Source organism: Acomys minous (genome assembly GCF_964271855.1).
Source record: "Acomys minous genome assembly, chromosome: 7".
Taxonomy (NCBI): Eukaryota; Metazoa; Chordata; class Mammalia; order Rodentia; family Muridae; genus Acomys; species Acomys minous.
This window is the reverse complement of record NC_140488.1, coordinates 64,776,286-64,800,325: the sequence shown is the minus strand read 5'-3', so window position 1 is coordinate 64,800,325 and position 24,040 is coordinate 64,776,286. Positions and strand designations below refer to the sequence as shown.

General features: G+C 34.2%; 1 protein-coding gene across 2 annotated transcripts in view; it reads right to left on the bottom strand.

Annotated features, from left to right (window-relative positions):
- CHM (CHM Rab escort protein) overlaps positions 1 to 24,040 on the bottom strand; it is a 157,421-nt gene that overhangs the window by 7,202 nt on the left and 126,179 nt on the right. For both annotated transcript variants that reach the window (XM_084788787.1, XM_084788788.1), the window contains exons 12-14: positions 22,496 to 22,592; positions 7,556 to 7,654; positions 2,043 to 2,203 (exon numbers count right to left, since the gene is read on the bottom strand). In XM_084788787.1, the coding sequence (XP_084644913.1) occupies positions 2,043 to 2,203; positions 7,556 to 7,654; positions 22,496 to 22,592 (357 nt within the window). The remainder of the gene's footprint in view (positions 1 to 2,042; positions 2,204 to 7,555; positions 7,655 to 22,495; positions 22,593 to 24,040) is intronic.

Genomic DNA, 24,040 nt, shown 5'->3' with positions numbered 1-24,040 from the left:
CTGAGATAGGAAAGATATTTTCTTCAAGGTTGCCAAATACTAATAGTCAAAACCCTATGAATGCAATATTTACATAGTTCCTGATTGTTTTGTGGTTCTTCTAGCTGTATGTAGTTTATTATATACATGTGTGTAATAATATAAATGTATATATAAAAAAGAATTAGTTATAAAATTTAAAAAAAGAAATGCTCAATATCCTTAATCATCAAGGAAATGCAAATCAAAATGACTCTGAGACAATTAAAACACTAGATGGAATAAACAAATAGGCTTTTTACATGAAAATCTAAATCACTTTACAGAATACGTACAGAAAATGAATGGTAAACGTTTTCTAGTACTCAGCCATGCTTAAACTGTCTAAAGGATTTCTCTACTCCACTATCTGGTTTCAAGGCAGACACTGCACTGTGATGTTTATTCCAACATGCCCACCATTTGTTCTGTATATTGCCAATAAAAAAGCTAACCAGCCAATGCTGAGCAATACAGAGAATAGGGTGGGAAGTCCAGGTTCACCAAGGGGAGGAGAAAGAGAGAAGAAGTAGGAGATGGAGCTGTGAGGAAAATACCAGGAAACATCAGGAGAAGTGGATCAGACCTAGGGTATGATTAAAATCAAGTATAATGTGAGAAATCTGAATTGGAGGAAGCTATATAGCTAGGAGGTTTAAGATAGATTATTGTGCCTTAGACTAAATGGAAAAAAACAAACAAACAACAACAACAACAGACTCTGAGATTTCATCTTACACCTATCAGAGTGGCTAAGATAAAAAAACTCCAGTGACAGCAAATGCTAGGGAGAATGTGTATAAAGGGGAACACTCCTCCATTGCTAGTGGTAGTGAAAACTTGTACAACCACTTTAGAAATCAAGGTGGTACATCCCTTCCCATAAAGATTATGGAACTGAAGAGAGGGTGGAACGATGAGTGAAGTGGCTATGAAATACTATCTTGCAACCATCAACTCACAGCATCTGTGTTCACAGAAGTTGAGCCCTCATAACTGCCAGCGGGAAACAATGAGACTCAAGGTGATCTACCACTTAGTACTCATCGATTGGAGGCAGAATATCTGGTTGAGCATCCACTAGTCCATGCACTCAAGATTAGCTTCAAACTTAAGAGTCAAATACTTGGCCCCAGAACTATGTCAGCAAATGAAACAAACCCCAAACTAGTAAATAAGATTATGTGATTTGAAGTATGTGCGAGTATGTGTGTGAGAGAACTGGAATGAGTATGTAAATAATCAGAGTATACAATGTACATACATAAAAGTACAAAAAACCAAAATTTACTAAAAAACGAAAATAATATTAATGATCTATTTGTTGATTCAAAGATGGATGTATCAAAAACATCTGAAAAAACTTTACATGTTTGTCTCAAAACAAACCTTCTCTTCTTTTCTTCCTATCCAGGAAAAAAATATAAAGATTTCTAATGTATTTTAAGAATCATCTGCTTAATGGAATCATGGTGTACTTTTCTTACCTAGAATAAGTATATACTTCTTCACAGGGCTAGCCTACTTGATTTAACATACTTCTTGGAAACTATAATAGCAGCTTTAGGGGGGCACTGGTTTGAGTCAAACATTCATGGTATTAGGTTAATTATGTAAAATGAAATTATTCATTCTTTTCCCAGATTAAGAAATGTATCAGACTGTTGTAGAATTGTATCTTACATACATTACTAATTATAGCCTTTAGATATGGCTCAGGTTGTTGGAGGTTAACATCTATTTTTATAAAATATGCATCAATAATCTGTTTATATTAGAAGAAATATGTGAGAATACTGGCATTTTAAATTCATTTTGAGAAAATATATTTCTAACTTCATTCTTTATTCTTACAGTACTACTCATAAATAAGTCTATACAATTCCTTGTAGAATTCAAGGAAGCAAAATACCTGATTTAAGTGTTTTGGAGCCAATCGGCATTAAATGAGAAAGGAAGATGTTTTATGGGGAAGCCCCCTTCACTTATCCCATCAGTTTCTTTGAGGGATACCAATGTCTTACCTGCTTGACTGCATTATCATTTCCTAGCCCACAGTCTGGGCCAGAGCACACATAGACATTGGACGGTAAGTCATTATAATAATCTCTACTGAGATCTGAAGAATCTCTCATATTGAAGTAGAGTGCCCATAGAATTCTTGGCTTTTCATCTTGTTCATTATCTAATGGGAGAAATAAATTTTATCACATTTAAAAAACTTAATTTGCTACATTATGTCACCAAATTCTAATAAAGCCACGACTAGACATTATAGTAAACAAGGCATTTATATATAAGCAATTAGTGAATATGAAAACTATAAACTCTAAGGTAAATAGATTGGATATCCAACAATGAAGGCCTTTCAATCCAGGACAAGCTAGGTTTTTAAAAATTATTTATTTTGAAAGGTTGGCAAGATGTCTCAGCAGGTTAAAACATTGGTTACAATGGTTACAATGCAATTTCTTGGACTCATGGAAGGAGGACAGTAACTCTTAAATTGTCCTTTGACCAGTGTTGTGTGCATATGCACAAACAAATGCATAAATAAATGTAGCAAAATATTGAAGTTCTTACAATCATATTCACCACTGAATTATCTCCTCAAAGTGAAAAAAACACCATAAATCATGTTTCACATAGAAAAACAACTTGATAAGTTAGTAACTTAATAGTATATACATATGATATGTTAATTATATTAAAGTGACATTATTCAGAATAATCAAAAGTATAGTGAATATAGATAGGAGTTAATGGTACTTAGAGGTCAGGGAGGGGGACTGGGGACACAGTTCAGGTGCTATTGATAGGTATGGAGTTTCTTTGGCACAGGTCAGAAATAGAAACGTCTTATAGTTGTTTCTAGTGATGTCTAGACAATTCTGTGAATATACCTTTTAAAACTTGGAGTTTTCACCTGGAATGTGAAAATTTTATGGTATATGAGTGAGTTTCCAAAAATACTATTTAAAATAGCATATACAGGATTTAAAATGATATATTTTAACCCTCACTCTAATGCTTTATGTTCTTTATTCATAAAATTAATGGAAACCAACCAACCAATCAACAAACAAAACAAAAACATCTGGAAAAAATGAGGCCAATAGATTGAATGTCAGCTTGAGTCCAAGTTCTCTTATTTAACGGCAGGCATCCACTATGCATGTTAGGCAATGACAGAGGATCTGGAGGATATACACATGGGACAGACTTAGTTCTGACTCTCCTGTTTTAAAAAATTTCTCCTAATCCAGGGCCTAGTACACAAAAGGTGTTCATTAATTTATGAATAGATTTTAGTCCATTCTTAATAAGCAAAATAGAAAGTGTTTACAGAAAGGTCCAATCTTGTTAACTTCCATTCCTGCAGCCTATTTCTTATCGCAGTGATGATCGTTCTTATGCCTCACATCTTTTAAAATGTTATAATTAAACTTTCTTTGGTTGAAGACAGAAAATATTACTGTTAATATATGTATTGTTTATAGTTTTCTCTAGCCCAACTCTGCCCAAAATTCAAATTCTGAACAATGATAGACAATAGTCCAATTCTGTGAGACATAGTGTGAATGATAAAAAAAAATGCTCAAGGTCTAATTATCCAATTGCTGTTCTTACAGAATTAGCAAACAATTCAAATAATAAGAAAGCCCTAGTCCCGAGGATAAAGTTTATTTAATTTAAAATATTTCTACTGTAGGAAGAGCAAATATGTCATTTTTCTAGTTTGTACTGAATAATTCATATATATTAGTGGGAAAAGACAAGAAACTGAGTGAAAGAAGTGATCTTATGAGTCTTATTTTTATTTAACATTGTTTTCATATTTATTTATTTTAGGTGGGTATATATAGGAGTTTAGCCTGCATATATGTCTGTGCACCATGTGCATGCATGGTGCCTGCAGAAGCTAGAAGAGGGCATACAATCTACCACAAACTGGAGTTAATAGACAGTTGTGAGCTGTCATGTGGGTACTAGGAATTGAAGCCAGGTTCATAGGAAGAGCTAGCACTCTTAACCACTGAGTTGGCTCTCCAGCTCCAAGGGTCTCGTTCTGATGCCAAGATTTGAGTCTGAGATACCACTAATTCATCTAGGGATATAGTAAGTGGCAAAAATTACTTAGTAACAAAAAAAAGGAAGAAACTGACATTCACAGCTAAAATTATATGGCTTTTTAATTAAATTGACCAGTGAGTTTAGCTTCACTAAACTGTAAGAATTTACTTGCAAATACCACCTTTGAGTCAGGCATCAAATATTGCAAAGAAATGCTACCTATGTGTGATAGCATCAAACAGTGCAGCAGGGAAGTGAGCTAAGGTTTGGAAGGTCCTTAGTGGGGCTGAGGTCATGTCTAGGCATATATTAGGTGAGACTATCTTGTAGTTCATAAATGTTTTCTGTCTCAGAGGACAGCTTTCATTCAATACAAGATCGGGGAAATGAATAGTCCAAGAGATTTTAGGAAAGAGATTTCACAAAGGTTAAGGCTCTGACAAGAAAGTATGTGGAAAGTGAAAATTGACAGTCTGAAGATCAATGGTCTGGATACAAGGGAGCCATCAAGCTTTGACCTTAGAACCTTCCAAGAGAAATGTAATTGCTTCATCTTTCTTGGAGGTCAGCTGGAGACAGAGAGGGTGAGGGAGGGAGGGAGGGAGGGAGGAAGGAAGGGAAGAGAGAGAGAAGGGGGGAATAATATGCACTCTGAAGCAAATAATTGTCCAAACTATTAAAGCTGCTGAACTCAATTCAATCAGTGGGATGATATGATAGACTAAGGAAGTAAGGGGTGACACAAAGTAAGATTTTGTGTTACTTAAACAAGAGTATGTACCAAATAAAGTAAGTAAAATAAGCGTAGTGAATGCAAACCAAATGAAAGCAAGTACTGTCTATAGGCACATGTCATATGTAGGGAGCAAGTAAGCTAATGTTTCAGCCCTGGAACACATAAAAGTGAAAATTTTAAAAACCACAAGAAATTAAGATACGGCATTTGATTTACTGATACAAGTATTTTATACCTTTACCATTCACCAAACAAATGCTTTATCTATGAAGGAAATTTGTTTTTCAGGAAAGCATTGTTCTTAGAAATAGAAATGACTACAATGGAATGAGACAACTCCATAAACCAGGAAGAATGGAGGAAAAGAGACAGAAAGAAGACAAAACTGTGATGATACTACATCCTAGACATTTTAAAATACTGCACTAACAAAAATTTTGTTTTACCTGCACTGAAAAAAATCTTCTAATTTGGGGTAAAATAAGAAATCAGAAAAACTCTTTAAGTATGAAACATATACCACTTACTTTATCACCTCTTGGTGTTTACAAGTGTATTCTGGATTCAACACAAGGAAATGAACTGTAAGCAATCACTTTGGTGTCTAACCTACAGAATGAGGCTCATTAAGCATAAAACATCAGATTATTTCCTTAGATTAAATAACAGAGGAGGATTTAGAGAGGTTTGATGTGCTTAAAGGAGGCTCTTGGGTGGGTAAAAGTACAATGACTTCTTTGAAGAGGTCAGAATAATCTCTGCCTGATACCCATGAACTGGAAAGGTAAAAAAAGGCCGGCACTGTCCTTAGAAGCCTACTATAATTCCCCATATACACTGTCAATCAGTCTTATAATGGTAAGCAGAATATCATCCTTTTCACAAAATGAACTTCCCTGTAAGGTGAGTAGGCTGATTTTCATAAAGGCTTCTGATGTATAACACCATGTAGAATGCAAAACTCAATTGTGAAAAAACAAGGCCACACAATATTATTCTGTTGCTACATGTTTCAGCCAAAATATATTTACAATATTTTAAACTACAAAGTTTCAGATGATTTTCAAATATTCAAAACATAATAAAAGTGTGGGAAAATACAAGCTTTTGAGAGAATAGCATGCTTTAATGTATTAAAAGTTCCTATTGCTCATAAAGTTCCTTATTCCTCATTTAGGCAGGAAAATGAATTGAGTTCTCTTCTGCAGGTGACTTTGCCTCTTTGACCTGCCATGGCCCAGTGCTCACTTTATCTGGTGATTCATTTTCAATAACTCCAACAGTATTTGTTCTGACATTTTAATTAAAATATGACCACTACCTCATCCTGATGATAAAAAGGCCTATGTGTCAGGGAAAACTAGCTTTGCAGTGCCTCGGTGCACCTGAGGACCCTCTGGCATAGTTCTTGCGAAAGAATTTCACTCAGGTTCCAAACAATACATCATTTCAAACTGGGATCACTTTAGCCATTAAGATTAATCTTAAAAATCTAAAATGGCTAGTGGGTGCTAGTTAATGAACATGTAATTTCCACCAGCTTGATTTTGTAAACCAGAAAATTAAATGTATTTAAAAAGTGAAGAATAATGATATGGTTACTTTATTATTTGGCACAGTCACAAACTGAAATTATAACAGAGATACTATGAAAAGTTTCAGGAGTGAAAACAGTATTCACGGTTCTTATGATCAAGTTACAGATTCAATTAAAGTCTAAAGATAAAACTGTGACTTCATATTAGGTTAAGGAATATGACTGTATATTAGAACTTTGCAATCAGATTTTTAATAGTAATTCAAACATTTACATGAATTAGATTAGCAGCTATAAATGGAAAACTTGTCTTATATATACATGTTTAAGTCCCACTCTCTATCATCTCTGCACTAAGAAAGTAGATAACACATAGACGATTAAAATAAGCAGAACCATTAGGAGTAAAAGCAAATAGCTGGCTATCTCAATAAAAGTATCATTTAAAGAAAATGCCAAAAGAAGAATAGATGAAAGTAAAAGGATTCAAGTGAACATGAAAATTCTTTAATTATCTTTACTTCACATACATGAAGACGATCTATCAGGTTATAGTTTTGATCATTCAAATATTACATATGATATGATCCACTCAGAGCTACTTGTTAGTTTTACCCTATTATAGGTGAGGGGGTGATTTCTAAAAATTCAAAGTGGAAAAGTATTTTTTAACTATGAGTAAGAATCATACTGTATATAATTTGGCATTTAAGTAGCATTTAGACACAATTATTTAACAGTCAGGACTTATATATATCTGTCAGTTAGTGGCAATATTAATCTCTTCTAAAAGTTGAATAAACAATTCATTTTATAAGTAACATTTTGATAATGGAAAATATGCCTTTTTATAAAAAGTCTGTAAAATAAATATTATTATAAAATAGTACCTGTAATCATAGCAAAATCAATTGAGAATTTTCCCAAAAGTATTTTTTTCACCGCTGGCATGCAAAAGCATATGTATATAAATGCATATTTAGACAACTATGTATTTTTCTATATATAGGACTATTTTACTTTAAAATTAAAGTATAATTACTTCTCTTCTTATTTATGCAGTGACTGTTCAAACTCCTTAGTAAACAAGCATGTAAGAGTTAATTTTGAGTACTGAACTTTAGTTCACTTCATGAGATATTTAAGAGAAATATGTTACATTACCTTTCCATCACAATCCATTTTCTTACCTGCTTCTATTTCTGTATATGGAGTAAACAATTTTTGTACTACTCCTTCTAAATCTTCTCTTGCTGTTTTAGAAGACATGCAAGTCAAATGCACCAAATCTGGAAGGAAAACAAAACATTGTGACATCCTGCTCATCTTAACTGTTTTATTCATATTCAAAGCACTAAGCTAGTATCATGGGTAGTAGTGACTAGACAAATCATGGTTCCTTTGTTCACTGATTTTACAATCTAGTAATGAGAGGACAGTAAAATACCAATGTATCATATCATATAACAACCAAATGTCACTAATGATAGTTATTTTAAAAAAAAAACTCACACCAAGGCTCAAAGGTAAGTAGCAAGTAAAGTTATTTTTGCAAAACAAAGTAGTAAAGCATAAGAAATCATTTGTGCATGCATGCATATGTGTGCACACATGCAAGTGTGTGCACACACACACACAGAGATACACACACACACAGGTGGAGGATGGAGCAAAATAGACCACTTGTTAGTCAAAAGAAGAACCCATTATACACACTTAGTTGATAAGTTAACAATAAATCATCTATTCATTGCAGAGAGTCCATAAAAGCTTTTTGGAGAACATGGCCGCCTTAGTTTGAATCATAAATACCTCAAAGTACATAAAATGGGAGTCAAAAGAGTCTATATAATATTTACAGCAATTCTAAATTATTTATCTTTGCATGTACAAATCCATATTGCCTAGACATGGATAATGGTTTGGTTTGAGAATATAATACCATGTACAAAATAACCCATCAAAAAAGTGAAATAGTATAGTCTGATAGAACTTCTGGAGACATATATACAAAAAGAAATTATTATGTAATGGAAGATAGACAATGTGTACAGTGGGATAAAATAGTGGCCCTAAAGAACCCAAAAGAGAAGAGCAAACCAAGAAGTTCTTTCCCTAATATACCACTAAAATGTATATCCATTTCTTCTCTAAGACTTTATATAAGAATAGTAGAACTTTTAAAACCCCTGAAAATATATTTCAAATTTTACAATGAAAGCCCAAATCAAAATAGAATTCATCATTAAAATTCATTCCACAGATACAGAAAGCATAGCATATATGCACACTAGGATTTTATCCAGCCACCAAGAAGCAAATCATGTGATCAATAGCAAAACAGAATTTGTTGTGCCAAACAAAGTGACACCTAAAAGACAAACATCCCTTTATTTCATAAGTGGAATTTTCAGAGAAATGACATGAAATAAAAAATGGGAGCACTTAGGATATAAAAAGGAAAGAGAGAAAGGAACACTAAAAACAGTGTGTGTGTGTGTGTGTGTGTGTGTGTGTGTGTGTGTGTGTGTGTGTGTGTGTGTGTCTGTCTGTCTGTCTGTCTGTCTGTCTGTCTGTCTGTCTGTCTGTCTGAATAAGATCAGAACATATTACATGAATGTATGAAAATGTTGTAGTGGTCAAATATGGGGCACTGGAGTTTCTGTGAGGCCTGGTGGCACTCAGAGGAAGGACAGCAGGCTACCAAGAAGAGACTTGATACCCTAAGAGCATATACAGGGGGAGGTAACCCCCTCAGGAACAGTCATAGGGGAGGGGAGTAAGGGGAAAATGGGAGGGAGGGAGGAATGGGAGGATAGAAGTGATGGGATAACAATTGAGATGTAATATGAATAAATGACAGAATATATTAAAAAAGAAAGTGTTTTAGTGAAATATGTTCCTTTGTATAATTAATATACAATAAAAATTGATTTCTTATGCAAAAGATATAAAATAGCTAAGATTAAAATATGGAACTCTATGTGTATGTGTGTGTGAGAAAATGTGTGATGTATATGTATGTAGGGGGAGATGAGCTCCCCTGTGGGGATGTATTGAGGCCAGAGGTTGATACTGTGGAAATGGGGTCTTCCACTGAATCTGGGTGCTCTAGGTTTCAGCTAGAATGGATTGCCTATGAGCCTACAGGATTCATCTGTCTCTGTCTCTTAGCACAGAGGTATGTGGCCATGCTGGGCTTTTCACATGGATGCTAGGGAAGCAAATTCAAGCCCTGTCTAATCAAGCATTTTACCCATACAGTCTTCTCCCAAGCTCCTGGGAACTTTTAAACGAGAACAAAACCCAAGTTTTTTAGTCTTTCTCATCTACCAAGGGAAGTAATATTATAGGCTAGCTTATGAATGATAAGTTTCTCTGAGTAAACTTTGGTTTTCTTTGTATTAGGGATTTTAAATTAGGATTATTTTTGTTTTGTTTTGTTTTTTTGTTTTTTTTTTTGTTGTTGTTGTTCTGCCTTTTTTAATTATACAAACTTTAGAACTGTTATTACAGACATAAAGGAACACAGACAACCCTGATGGCACAGGCCTGGAATACTTGTTACTTAGCAGAGGAGGGTGAGTTTAAAACCTGCCCAGGCTACAGAGTGAGTTCAGAGCCAACTTGGGTAACGTACCAAGACCCTATCTTAAAATTAACAATAATGATAACTACAATAATAATAATGCTAGAGATACAGCTTATTGGTAGAGCACTTGTCTGGGGTTTTCCAGCCCCTAGGTCCAATCCCCAATATTGCCAAAAATAGAGGGAAAAATTGATACCACATGAAGGTTCCCTCAATTTCAATACTGCTCAGGGCATTTCCACTTACCCACTCACCCAGTGCTAAAATGAAGTATAAATCAAGAGGGCATTCTTGAACTATTAATCTTTGTACTTCATGAGCCTTTTGTAGGACCAAGCTTTAGAAACCACTTTCCTCAATTTCTCAAATAAAACTTTTATTTAGTGCTTCATAAACATTTGTTGCTAATGAAATTTCCTTGTCATTAACAGACATTAATTTTGCCATTGTTGAAGAGGCACATGTCTCGCCAATGTAGGATGTGAGTAAAATATGACCAGCTCCCTATGTGAATGTAGAAAATTCATCTACCAGGACAGAAGCAAAGAAAGTTCCAAGAGATCTCACTATCCTCAAATTAAATCTGTGCACAAAAAGCCTATGAAGTTTTAAGATGTATTTATAAAATCCTTAAACAAAATTTAAGAGTCTTAGAACTATCTATACATGCATGTATTATTATTCTCCCATAACTGTATGCATGTTATATATGCCTTCTCTACTCTCATGAAAAGATATAGTGTGATTGTCAACTTTTGTAGAAAGCACAGATAGTCATTAAGGTCAGTAGTGCACAGGATAATACAAAAAACCCTTTTTATAAGGTATGTAAATACATTAAGGTACTATAGTGATGTTCAACCCTTCCTTCTACAACACCAAGTGATACATATCAATCAATTTTACTTTTCTGTTTATTTGTCAAAATCATGCATTAATAGTATTTGGGATAATTTTGTATAAAATAATATTAACTATTCAATCTAAAACAAGTGTTTAATAGTTTAAATTGTTTAATAGTTAAAAGTGTATAGCCCTGTGAGATTTTCAAAAATTCTATTCCATGTGTTTCCTTATTATAATATATGTATACTAATTAGACTCCAATGAATATATTTACAGGGGATAATATGTTTTTGCTACTATGAATAAATATTTGTAATGTTAGAAATAATAGTATTTGAAATTATTTGAGCCTTCTTATGAAATATTGTGTTTGTCAACATAGCTGTGTTCAAATGATAAATGGTCAAAAATATGTACCCACCTTAAAAGTATAATGCAAATTTAATGCCTAGCCTTTATAGCCTATTGTCATATTTATCCTATTTTCTATAAAACACTTATTTATTCTACAAGTTTAATTTATCTTCAAGGAGTTATTTCATTCAATAAATGTGAACAAACCCTACAAATTAGATCAGTCAGGGCAAATATTTTCCTAGAAGCATTATATTTAGTTAGCACCTATGTAAAAACTGTTACTAACATTATGAAATATGCAACACAAGTTGCAACACTCTCCATAGGAATTATGTGAAATTACTACTGACTAAAATAAAATGCAAATCCTAAGTGTAAATTTTACATCCTACGTTCCTTTTAATTCATTCAGCAACTGTTCAAAGGCTTACTATGGAAAAAAGATAACTCAATGTTTTCTTGACTACCATTCTTGTGATAGCAATACATACAGATTTGCATTGTCATTAAGAAGTCATATTTCAAAATAATATTTAATTCTAATTCTGAGAATGTAATGATAATGATACTTATTGCAAAACCAGTTACTCATCACACCCAGTATCACTGAAAAAACAAAACAAAAAACTAATGTCTAGAAGCCAAAATTATCTCAACACAAAACCAGAAGTAACATTTCACAGAAGTTGTTTAGAAAACTGTTATCTCTCAAAAGACATTGCTTAGGAACATATTGGATTTCCACTAAGAAATCCACAGAGGAGTACATACAGAAGTGACAAGCTGAATGTCAGATAGCTCGGTGAGATATTATAGCATGTTTATATGGTCTCATTTTTCTTCTGCTTTCTGATTCTGAAATGCTAAGGCAGCTTTCCCTTAGGCCTGAGGGTCCACATGATTAGGCAGACATGGTATTAGGTTATCTGAATGCTAAAGTCTTAAGAAGCTAACTCTATACTTAAAACTCTAATTTAAAAATAGCAATAGACTTTTAAACCTAAAATAGATAGCGTTAAAAACTGGATATAATGTATAAGTAAGCAAACAGCTGTTGAAAAAGGTTCTGAAGTCAGAATACATTGGAGTTATTCACTACCTACAAGACCACAAATTTGTTCCAAAGGTTTTAAAGAGATTTTGCAATGCAGGCTATGCAACAAAGTGTGTTTTGTGTCATAACCAAAGAAAAACATCATTTACATGTATAGGGACTGATGTAGCTCATAACTTGTCTTTCATATACAGTCATAAAAGTGAACTATAATTTATATAATATAGCACAAATAAGAATACATGGCTGAATCCATGAAGTGAAAGGGTCAGAAAAGTATTTTCTTTATAGTGCCAAATGGAGAACTGAGTTTGACATATATCATACAATTTAGTTTCAAAATGCAACCTTGAAAAACTTGACCCAACTTGTACTTTCACAACAAAATTTAAGGTAGAAAAATAATACCACTCCAGAATATTAACCTAAGATCAAGAGGAAAAAAATTCAGCTTACTTGTCAAAAAACTCTGTGCTTAGTAATAAGAATTTGAAATAACACATTTTTAAGCAGCAACTTAAAAAAGAAAGAAGATACTAAAAAGTGTTTTAAATCCTCTAACCTCACTTTATGTATGTATGTAACATTTTCTTAGTAGAGTTGTAAAAGCAGGAGTATAAAAACAAGTTTCTATATAAAACTTTAGATTATTCATTACTATACTATACTCAAAAATCTATAATCATATCACAGATAAATAACTTCTTGTAACATAAAATCCCAAAATGAAACAGCTGTTACTGCCTGATTATTATGTATGGAAAAGGACTGTAAACTGCACAGCTTATGAATAACAACTATTAAAAAACCATGAACTTGAATGTCAAATGGAAAGGTTACAGAGATGATGTTTGTTCATTCATAAGTGATTTTAGAAAAAGAACCCTTTATTTAGTATATAATACAATTTGTTTAGTTTTACAAAACACATTATCAAATTCCTAACAATCCCAATGGTATAAAACCAAATTAACAAAGTGAACAAGAATTTGAGTTAATATAAAGATTTTCAAATATGTAACATTACTCCTTTACAAATGATACATTACTTTACCTAATCCAGGGCTGCTCAGGAAAGGACTGCATTGCTAGATGAAATGGACAGCTTAATAAATACTGGTCTTTGTTTTCATTGCCAATATAGTAATATCTCACTTATCCTGTATTCCTCTCATTCTTTTATAGCACCAAAGATATTACAACATTTACTACCCCATCCCTCATTAAGGACTCATTTATGCTAATATTACAGGTAGTATAGGCAAGCATACTTATTTTGCTTTCTGACCCTCTGCAGATTATGACTGGAAAATAAGATATCTTGTGAGAGATTTCAGTGTTCCAAACAAGTTTTGTGCAGTTATTTCCAGTTTTATATTGAGAGAATTTTCACTTCTAAATGTTAGATTTTTGTTTTGAGTACATTATGCTGTCAGAAAGAGCGTTCTAGCAGGCGTGGAAAAACAGTTCGACAAAGGGAAAGAAGGAAGACAGAAGAAATGAGGAAAGCATGACAGAGGATCATTTAGCATAGAGCAAATAGGCTTAAATCCTCAGAAGCCTTCAAGGGCTCTGTTGAATTACAATGGACTATAATAAATAATGACCCTGATACCTGCAAATTATAATAAAGCATAGCAAGGAAATGTGAGATACCTACTAAAAGGGTAATCAAAGAGTGTTAAAACAAAGCTTTGGTTCTAGAAAACAGTACCTGAGGAGACCAGTTCACAGTAGAGTGTGCTGACTAAATGATTAGAGACTGAACACTATATCTGAAAACGACATTTCCAAGCAGTGGTCAACCTTTCCTTATGAAATTCCCTTCTAAAATATTTTTATTCTGAATGAAGGGATCTCTAGTTTCCTTAGGAGGTAAGTCTGCTATAAGCATGTTTTATAAGAGTTAGTTTAATTTTACATATTTATGTGGAATAGTACAATAATTCAATAAAACATATACGTAATATGTAATGATCAAACCAAGAGAGAGAGCATTTCCATCTTCTTCAGCCTGGCTTTGCATATGTGATTAATACTAATAATTTTATATATTTATGGGATACAATGGTATTTCAATACATGTAATATAAATAAATATGGTTTATTAATATACATATTCTCTCCCCAGCTACACACACATAAACACACACACACACATACACCACAACCTTTTAAAGGTCATTGTATGCCAGGCGTGGTGGTGCACGCCTTTAATCCCAACACTGGGAGGCAGAGACAGGTGGATCGCTGTGAGTTCGAGGCCAGCCTGGGCTACAAAGCGAGTACAGGACAGCCAGGGCTAACACAGAGAGACCCTGTCTCCAAAAAACAAACAAAAAAGTCAGTATTGTAGAAACACTAGAAGAAATGTAAATGTTTTTATTTCCACAGATGAGGGGAAGAGATGAGAGCTTTACGAATACATGACTTGGGCTGAGCCTAAAGCATTTTTTTTTTGTTTTTGTTTTTGCTTTCATTTTTTTTTTATTTTATATTACAGAGCATTTCTATCTAAATATCCCTAGGCCTAGGCATGGAAGCTTCTTGCCTCCTTATGATCTAATCTTCTGTAAACCTGGACTTTGAAGGCTTTAGTTTCCAGCCTCCAAGACATACTGCTGAATAAGCGCACCCTTTCCAGTTCTTTCTGAATTCTGGCTTGCTGCTTCAACTCAGTTGATCTGGCTCAAAATTCCTCTGCAATCTGACTAATTCACACTGGCTTCTCTCAGTTTCTCACAGAATTCCTCTGCTTGGAAAAACAGCCTCTGAACTTCACTAACTGAACTGCATCTGTACTGACTGCAGGAACTGAACTACCTGTCCTGTACTGTCTGTCCCACTCTCTCCCTGCACTGCTCTTAAGTAGTCTGCCTCCTCCATCTCTTTTATCCTCTGCCCCCTCACTGGGCATATTCTATCTTTGACTCATTTTGTCAAATCTTTCTCTTATTCCTTGGTCACTTTGTCCCTCAATTAGATGTCATTGTTTGGGATTAAAACTGTGTGTATGCATTACAGTCAGATCACATAGACCTAGGTCTTTGGATGTGACCCCTTGCCAAAGTAGCTGTGTTGCTTGATTAAAATTCCTCTACAAAGAGGAAAAAGACACAATAATCAAAGTGTGCAAAGTTTTGGGTGGAAAAGAATGATAAATTTAGTGAACAGTTTATATTAAGGTCACTAGAAACTAACTGCTTGAACAACACATTTTTCAATGGTCTCGTCACAAGATACATACACACACATGTATATGAATATATATGTGCAGTGATAGGTATGTTAATAGGTTCAGCTATACTTTTAACAATGTATACAGATCATAATATCACATTTTGTTATTAAAATATAATTACTGACAAAAATTTAAAAAGTAAGGGCTACCTCAAAAGTAAAGATTTAAGAACAACCTAACTTGAATAATTTTTAACATCTCAAAATCTTTGGACCCATAAACCTTTGGCCATCTTTATGATAAAAGTCATAATTCTGTATTAAGTGCATCTTAAAAACAAGTTAATTTGCTCTTGGGTAATCTCTGGCATATTTAGAAGGTATTTCTTTAACAACCATACCTTAAATCACCAAAGTTCACATTATTTATATCCTATAAATTTCACTTTGTTTCCTGTGGGAAATGGACACAGTCAGTCTCCTTGGAATATATTTGGATTATATTTGAATTACTCAGTTAAAACTGTATTAGTTACAGTACTTGCCAACACTTGTCAGGTGATTCTTCCAATAAAAAGAATGATGAGTTTCACTCAGGATTCCATCATCACAGCCTGTTCTTAGAACAAGTACAGGTGCTTGGTTCCACTTACCTGGCACTACTGATTATACTATATAATATACATAATGCTATCAGTGAGAAATGTGTTTTTCTACTGATCTAAAATAATTGTGCACAGGGAAAATGAGTCACCTCACAAGCCACTTATAGTTAAATATCTTAAAATACATAAAATTACACAACATGTAGAATCATTTTTACTCTTTGATATCTATACATGACAAGTAACCTGGATTATCACTCACAGTTCACCATAATTAGCATAAATCTGGGAAATCCAGAAGAGATAATACAAAATGTGGGATCTTAAAACATCACATAGTCCTATTTAGCATTTTCCAGGGGGCTTGACAAGAGGAAGGCTTATATTACGTTTCTGAATTAGACTGAGGAGATAATTATGTTGCAAGTTTTAGGAACATGTTCTATTGTATCCATGATTCAAAGTTTCAGGAGAAAAGAAGAAACCCTCAAAAAAGTTTGAACAGTAATTTGAAAGAGAATGATAGTGTAACAGTCTGAATGAAGTAATATGTTCATCATCAGGGAGCAAATATGAGAAAAATAAATGAGGTGGAGCAGGTTTGGAAGCACAAAATAAAAACATGGTCTATTTGCCTTTTTTCTTTTTCTAGTTTGAAATATAAGAAGAAGAAAAGGAATGAAGACAACAGGAACAGACACAAGGATGTCTTCTGTGATATTATCAGACTAATTCTAATTTAGAAGACAAGTTCAGAAGGGAACAATTTGAAAAAAATATTTGGCATCAATGACACTTAAATCAGGGAGCAACAGGAAAATATGCCATTAAAGACTTTTTAATGTCTGAATTACAAATTGTTCCTGAATGTCTGTGAACAGACTTAAAGCATAAGAAAAGGAAGAAGTCAAATATTAATTAAGCAATAGTAAGTAAGTGATAAATATGCTGGGTTCTCTATCAGTATGTTTCTTAGGTCTTGCTATATATTATATCAAACATTAACTCTGACTATTAACTTACAACATGTACTGCATGGTGAATGAAGAAAAAGATTTAAAATGACCAAGAACTTTTCTTTTTCTCTGGGACAAGGCAAAGAATAGGTAATGAATTTATCTCTTTCAGGCTAGAAACAAGAGAAAACAGCCAGTGTATTTGTCTACATTCCTGGTATTATATTGATATAAAGTGATTAAGCTATAATAAAAACCAAAGATAGAATTTTATCAGGCAGAAACAAGTGAGGCAAGCAAGGGCTTTAGAAGCCAAACGATCTTGGCCAGTTTGCTTAAAATACTGTCATACATTACCAAAAATGTCTGCATGACTAGTGGCTTCTTCCTTACACGCAAATTCTGGAGGCGTGTGCAGCTTAGTTTCTTTAAAAATCATTTAGGGTAATTCCTAGAGGAGCGGATGTGACTGGGAGGTAGGTCAATTGTTTAGCATATGCATTCCTAGCCACACACACACACACACACACACACACACACACACACACACACCACATTAAATAAAACTTTAAACAGCAGAAACTTCTAGGGAAGAAGCAAGACAGTAAAATATGAAACTGAACCAAAGTAAAATGACCAAATTGAGGTAATTATGTAGACCCTTGGACCAAGTTCATTCTATCATACCAGTGTTCTCATTACATTTCCTATGAAGTCATGTGAGAAATCCATGCCTGTAATTTCAGGTATATAAAATTAAAATAACTTGTTTAAATAGTTTTTTCAGCTTCATTACTTATAAAGACACAGTTCCTATTTGTTAAATCTAATGAATACACTACTCAGAAACATTAGGTTAAAACTTCACTTAAAAAATGTCATTTTAAAAACAAGATTGATTCATGCTTACTGCATTATAATAACTTAATAAAGCTAATTACCAAGCCCATTATCACATGATGTTATTACTTTTCAATAAAAGTACTTGAAATATATATTTATTTTCATTTTTAATGGGGCTAAGCATGAACAATTACATGCTTAAATAATACATAGAGATGGTAAGCCATAACCCTGTGCTTTTCATTCTGAGGAAAAAAATTCTACCTATGGTCATGGAGAAATGCTCTGAGAAGCAGTATAGAATAATGATTAAAATGTAAGCCTTAAAGTGTTATTTCAATTCTAGGATCAAATTCTGCTTATCCTTTGTGTTATTCAAGAGCATTTTTTTTTCGGTGTCTCAGTTAGTTATCTAAAAATAAGAAAGTACACAATGAGCTGTATCATCTTAGAGTTGTAAGTTTTTTTTAAAAAAAAGTAGAGTAGATCATGGTACAAGTGTATACTTGGTACTTAATATATATCATCTGATACTATAATATGGACTAAGTAGTAAATAATATGAAATTGTTAATCTAGAGGAAAATACAGGGCTCTTTCTAAGCAATGGTGCAGAAGTCTCACTGCATGAATGAGCCAATAAAAGAAATGGAGTAACATCTGAGCTATAATTTGAAGGATGAAGGATTTAAATATTTGTCAAGGTCCCTCTAATCCAAAGGAATCATATAGACAATGGCATAAAGGCATAAGACAAAATGACCAGAGCCATTAGATAAGGGACAAGGGGAGAGGAAGGAATCTACCAAAGAGGAAAAGGTAGTGTTGTGGAGAGATCAAGGAGAAACTAGAACAGGAAGGTAAATGGAGAGGGGGATGGGAGAGCAGAGTAAAAGAAGGAATGTGGGCAGGGACAACTTCGTAAAATAATGGAGGAGACAGTATCCCAACTAAATACTCCTGTAACCTCAAAGTTACAGGAATGATTACATTTTACTAAATTGTTGTCCAAAGGGGTTCCACAAATACCCCCACCAAACATCAAAGGTTATTGTTTGCTCTCCACAACCTGATGGCAAAGTTCTATTTCTGAGGATAACATTTATGTCATCAAACAATAAGATGTTCAACTGGTGCCCTACTAGAAGCTGCACCCTAAATGATCGACATTCATGGAGCTAAAAGGTACTCTGTAAAGTATTGGAGGAGAAAAGTAATCACCAATATCACCCATCTACAAACCCTGTGGCTTACATTAGAGACTTGACTGCAAGTTATAATGGTGCTATAATGACACAAATGTTGCGGGAGTGAGCAGCCACTTTTTCTTTCTAAATTAGATTTGAAGTCTACTCCATGAGATGGAAACTACACTTGACATTGCTAAAGTGAACAAGAACCCTAGACTAGACTGGTCATGAGTCTAGGGAAAACATACTTTATTATTTTGCTAAAGGAACATAGTAAGAAAATAATTTCTAATATATTGATATACTTATAGATTAATTTATTGCTCAATCCTCATTTGAGAAGATTCTACTTGAAGTAGATGGGTGCTAATAGAGACCTACAACTGGAAAATGGACAGAAAATGAGAGCCTTTGGAACTCAGTCTTAAATTGGACGTCTTTATCAAATCTGTCCCCTCAAGGCTAAGGAATCGGTAGTGAGAATTTTGCAATTTTAGTTTCTTTCAAAAATACAGAAATGCTATAGGACTATCTTTTCATTTTAATCTCAGGTGGGGGATATAGGGCTGTTTCACAGCAGCCAAGTATGATTTGCCTCAAGCTCTGCATGGGGTGTGGTTTTGCCAATTGCAGGTAGTTTTTGTGAGCATGTGACATTTGGCATTCTGGTGAACTTTTCAGAGGATACATAAATGCTAGAGACCTGACAAATCACTGTCGTTGGCTGGTTGGTGGTTGAATGCTGTTAGTCAAGTAGTTGTGCACAATGAAATGGGAAGAAATCAGATATCCTGATGGTGAAGATCAAACTTGCACCAAGGAACTCAAGGCAGGAAGTAGTCTAATGACAACTCTGCCCTCCTTCCCCCTCTATCCCTTTTTCCTCTCTCTTTTTTTCCTTTCTCCTCTCTTATCTAGTGTTAGGGGATTAATAAAGGTGGAGAAGGGTAGAAGAGAGAAAAGGATCCTACTAGGTGGAAATGCCTGAATCTACGTGGAAGATGAGACAGAAAGATCACAACCCTCAGGGGTGATGGATGACTACTAGGAAATAATGTCTTCTAGACACAACAGGAATTAGGCACATACAAACTCACAAAGACTGTGGCAACACACATAGACCCACATATATTCAAGTCAGACAAAAATCCCAGCACTAAAAAGGAGAAGTCCATGCAAAGTCCCACCCCTAACCAAGAAGCTATTTGTAATTAATACCTTAATTACTCCAATAGAGTGTCACTGGGTTTATCAACCATACTTAAAGAGTATATTCCATAACTCTTAGTAGCTGAGTAGCTGGGAAGACCAAAAAGCACCTTTCCCCCCATTTTGTTCGGTTTGTGATATTTTTTCTTGATGGTCATTTGTTTGATTGTTATGATTTTTATATTTTTTTCTAAGTATCTTGAAATTTATTTTTGCATAAAACTTTAATAGCCTCTTTACATATTCTTTTTTTATTAATTTATTCATATTACATCTCAGTTATTAGCCCATCCCTTGTATCCTCCCATTCCTCCCTTCCTCCCACTTCCCCCCTACTCCCCTCCCCTATGTCTGTGTCTGAGGGGGACCTCCTCCCCCTGTATATGCTCATAAACTATGGCAATAGCCAAGGAAAATATAGACAGTAAACCTCAAACCCCTACCCGGACTAGCCGATGGACAGGACATTCTCCACTGTTGAGTGGAGAAGGAGATCTAACTTTCACACAAACTCTGGTGCCCCATATTTGAACATGTCCATTGGATAGAGATGCCTGGTGGCACTCAGAGGAAGGATAATAGGTCACCAAGGAGATACTTGATACCCTATGATTTATATTTTTTAAGAGGAAAGAGAGAATATGAAGTTGGTGGGGTAGAGAGGTGGGAGGAGCTGGGGAGGAGAAATATATGGTTCTTAAAAATTAAAAGAAGTAAAATATATAATATTTTTGCTATACTAGAATCCATAGTCTAATGGATTTTGAATATGTTAATAGCAGATGCCATTTAATATAAGCTTTATTGTTGAGAGGCATTATGTTAAATGCGTTATAAACATTCAGAAGCCCAGAAAGTGGAAGAGAATATCTGCCAGCCCTACATCTGACAGAGTATTAATAGCCAGAATATAAAGAACTCAGAAATCAGAGTTAAAGAAAAGTTTAAAAATGGCTTAGGATCTGAACAGTGTTCTCAAAAGAATAAAAAAAAATGACTGAGACTATCTCAGAAAAATGTTCACTGCATTTGGGAAATTTAGCAATCAGGAAAATAGAAATCAAAACAACTTTGAGGTTTTCCCGTACCTTGCTCACAATGCAAAGATCAATGGAATAACGTAAAACAAATAATGAAGGGAATGTGGGAAAAATGAACACTTACTCACTGTTGGTGAGATTGCAAAGTGGCCCAGTCCCTGTGACAATCAGTATGGAGAACCCCACAAACATTATAAATATATCTATCACTTGATATAGGTATATCACTTCTTTATATATGTCCAAAGGACATGGCATCCTACTCAAGATAAACATGGTTAATAAAGTTCACTGCTGTTCTATTTACAATATCTAGAAAAGGAAAAATTTCTAAATGCCCTTTAACTGACAATAAAAATGTGGTACATGTACACTATGGAATACTATTCAGCTGTAAATAAAAATGAAATCACGAACTCTCCAGGTAAATGGATGGAACTAGAAAAGATCATAATGAGTGAAGTAACCAAGAACCAGAAAGAGAGATGTCACAGCTCTTTCTAATTTGTATTGACTGAAATATAACAAAAAAAAGTTGGTCAAATGTCATGACCATGTAAAACATTTATACATCACAGTGATCTAAAAATAAATATCCCAGATGGAAAATTGAAGTATGTGTTGATATATATGTCACTGGCTTCCCAGATGGTGGCACTATTTTGCTATGTTGCTTTGTTCTGGATACTTGAACTCGCACCTAACTAGAGGGAGTGAAACATACAAGGGAAACCCATTTCTCCTAGGGTACTAGGTAAATGTTAAACACTGTAAAGATCACTATTAAGATTAATGTCAAATTAATTCCATACTGTTATCACTCTTGAGGTTCATTTTTGGCAAATAAGCGAAGAAACTGTGTTCTAGATCACATAGCACACATGAGGCTGTATGTTCAATTCCCAGTATGATAAAAATGGGATAGAGGTATACCTTTAAAGAGATACACATCCACATTCATTGTTTCTATTCACCATATTGTTAGAATTCCTGGCTAGAACAATCAGATAAGACACAACAATAAAAGGTATCCACATTGGAAAAAGCTGGCGTTAGTCAATGTTTACAGATTACAAGGTTTTCTACATAGAACCCTGCCAACATTAAATAATACACTGTACAATGTATATATGTATCAGAAACATCTATTATCTAATATGTATTTTCTATTATATATCAGTAAAAATTTAGTATCTAATTAAAAGTTTAAAAAGGAGGAGGGGGAGGGAGGGAGAGAGAGAACAAGTGCTGTGCTTACATGTGCCTTTCATGCATGTCATTGTTGAAGAGCATAACTCAATGACTCGAATAGCAAAACTTCCTGGTTCTTCCGCTGGCACTGTCAAAATGGAGACCTGAAAACCAGGACAAGTAACAGAAGTAACTGTTAGCTCTCTTTTATTCTTTTATCTTTATAGAGTTCACTTCCAACTTCACAAATATCCTTTGATACTTGAAAATATTTGGCTTATAATGATTTCACTTGGGAATAAAATATAAAACATGCAACACATGTCTCAATATCCAATTTCTTCATTATTCACTATGTTTATGTGATTCTGACCAACCATGAATAATTCCAAATTTTAACACTGATTCCATCTGTACTATTCATCACATACTATTCACAAAGGAATACAATTATAATATTACTGTTACAATATAAGCATCCTCCTCCCTGAAAGCAGATTATAAGTGGTCTTATCTATATTGGTATGTTATATGGCTCATATATTAAATGCTTTACATGACCATCTGACCAATATTTCTCTCTAGAGCGAAGGCTTCAGTGTTATTCCTCAATTGAAACCTCAATGAGAACATTATATCCTCTTAAAGGAAATGTTAGTGAAAAAGAAAGCCTCGTTTTCACGTTTCTCTAGATGTGCTGTGCTTACATTTTGGCTAGGAAGGCCATACTCATACCCTAAAGAGGAAGCGACTACAAAACATTTTTTAAAAAGAAATTGTTTTTATAGCAATGACTCTCCTATTTGCCATCTAGTGTTGGTCTTATGACAGATAGTTGAAAAACAGGTCTCCATGTTCCTCTTAACTCCATCTGCTGCTATTAAGGATCGAAAATGTACTTTAGCATCAAAGAAAGAGAAAGCACCAAGACACTGAACACTGTGAAATAATGAAATGACTAGGACTAAAAATATGACCGTAATTGAAAATGTTCCTCTAATTACTCTACCAACATAGAAGAATTTCTTTTGGCTCCTGTAATTATCATGATTTATTACTGAGATACATTCAGCATTGTTCTCCTGGAGCACCTCCCTCACCTGAACACTGAGCCTTGACTGTCTCAAGTGTCACAGAGAAAACGTTAAGGGAGAATCTCCTTACCCCTCTAATATCACCTTGAAGTCTGTCTCCACTGTCTACCTGGTTTTCTCTGTTCTCTAAAGCTTCTTAGTTTTACCTGCAGTTCACAATGAAGCCATAAAGAGAAGTGGGAAGAGAGACAGGAAGAGAGAGGAAGGGAAGAAGGGGCTGGAGGAAATAAAGGACTGTAACTTTGTCAGCTATGCAGAGGATAGATCTGAAGAAGGGAGACCAGTTAGAAGATAGAGATAATATACATGGAAACAGTCAAAATAACTATGAGGTAGTGAAGAACTAAGATACATTTTGTGAATAAATGAATAGGACCCAAAGGTTAAGGAGATGTAAAAGAAAAGGAAGTTTGGATGGCTAGAAAAATATCATCCGTGTTCTCGGTGTCAGTTAACACTAGTTGACAAGTAGTAGGAGAACAGAGGATGGTGGCTTCAGCTTTAAGACAGTCTCTTGA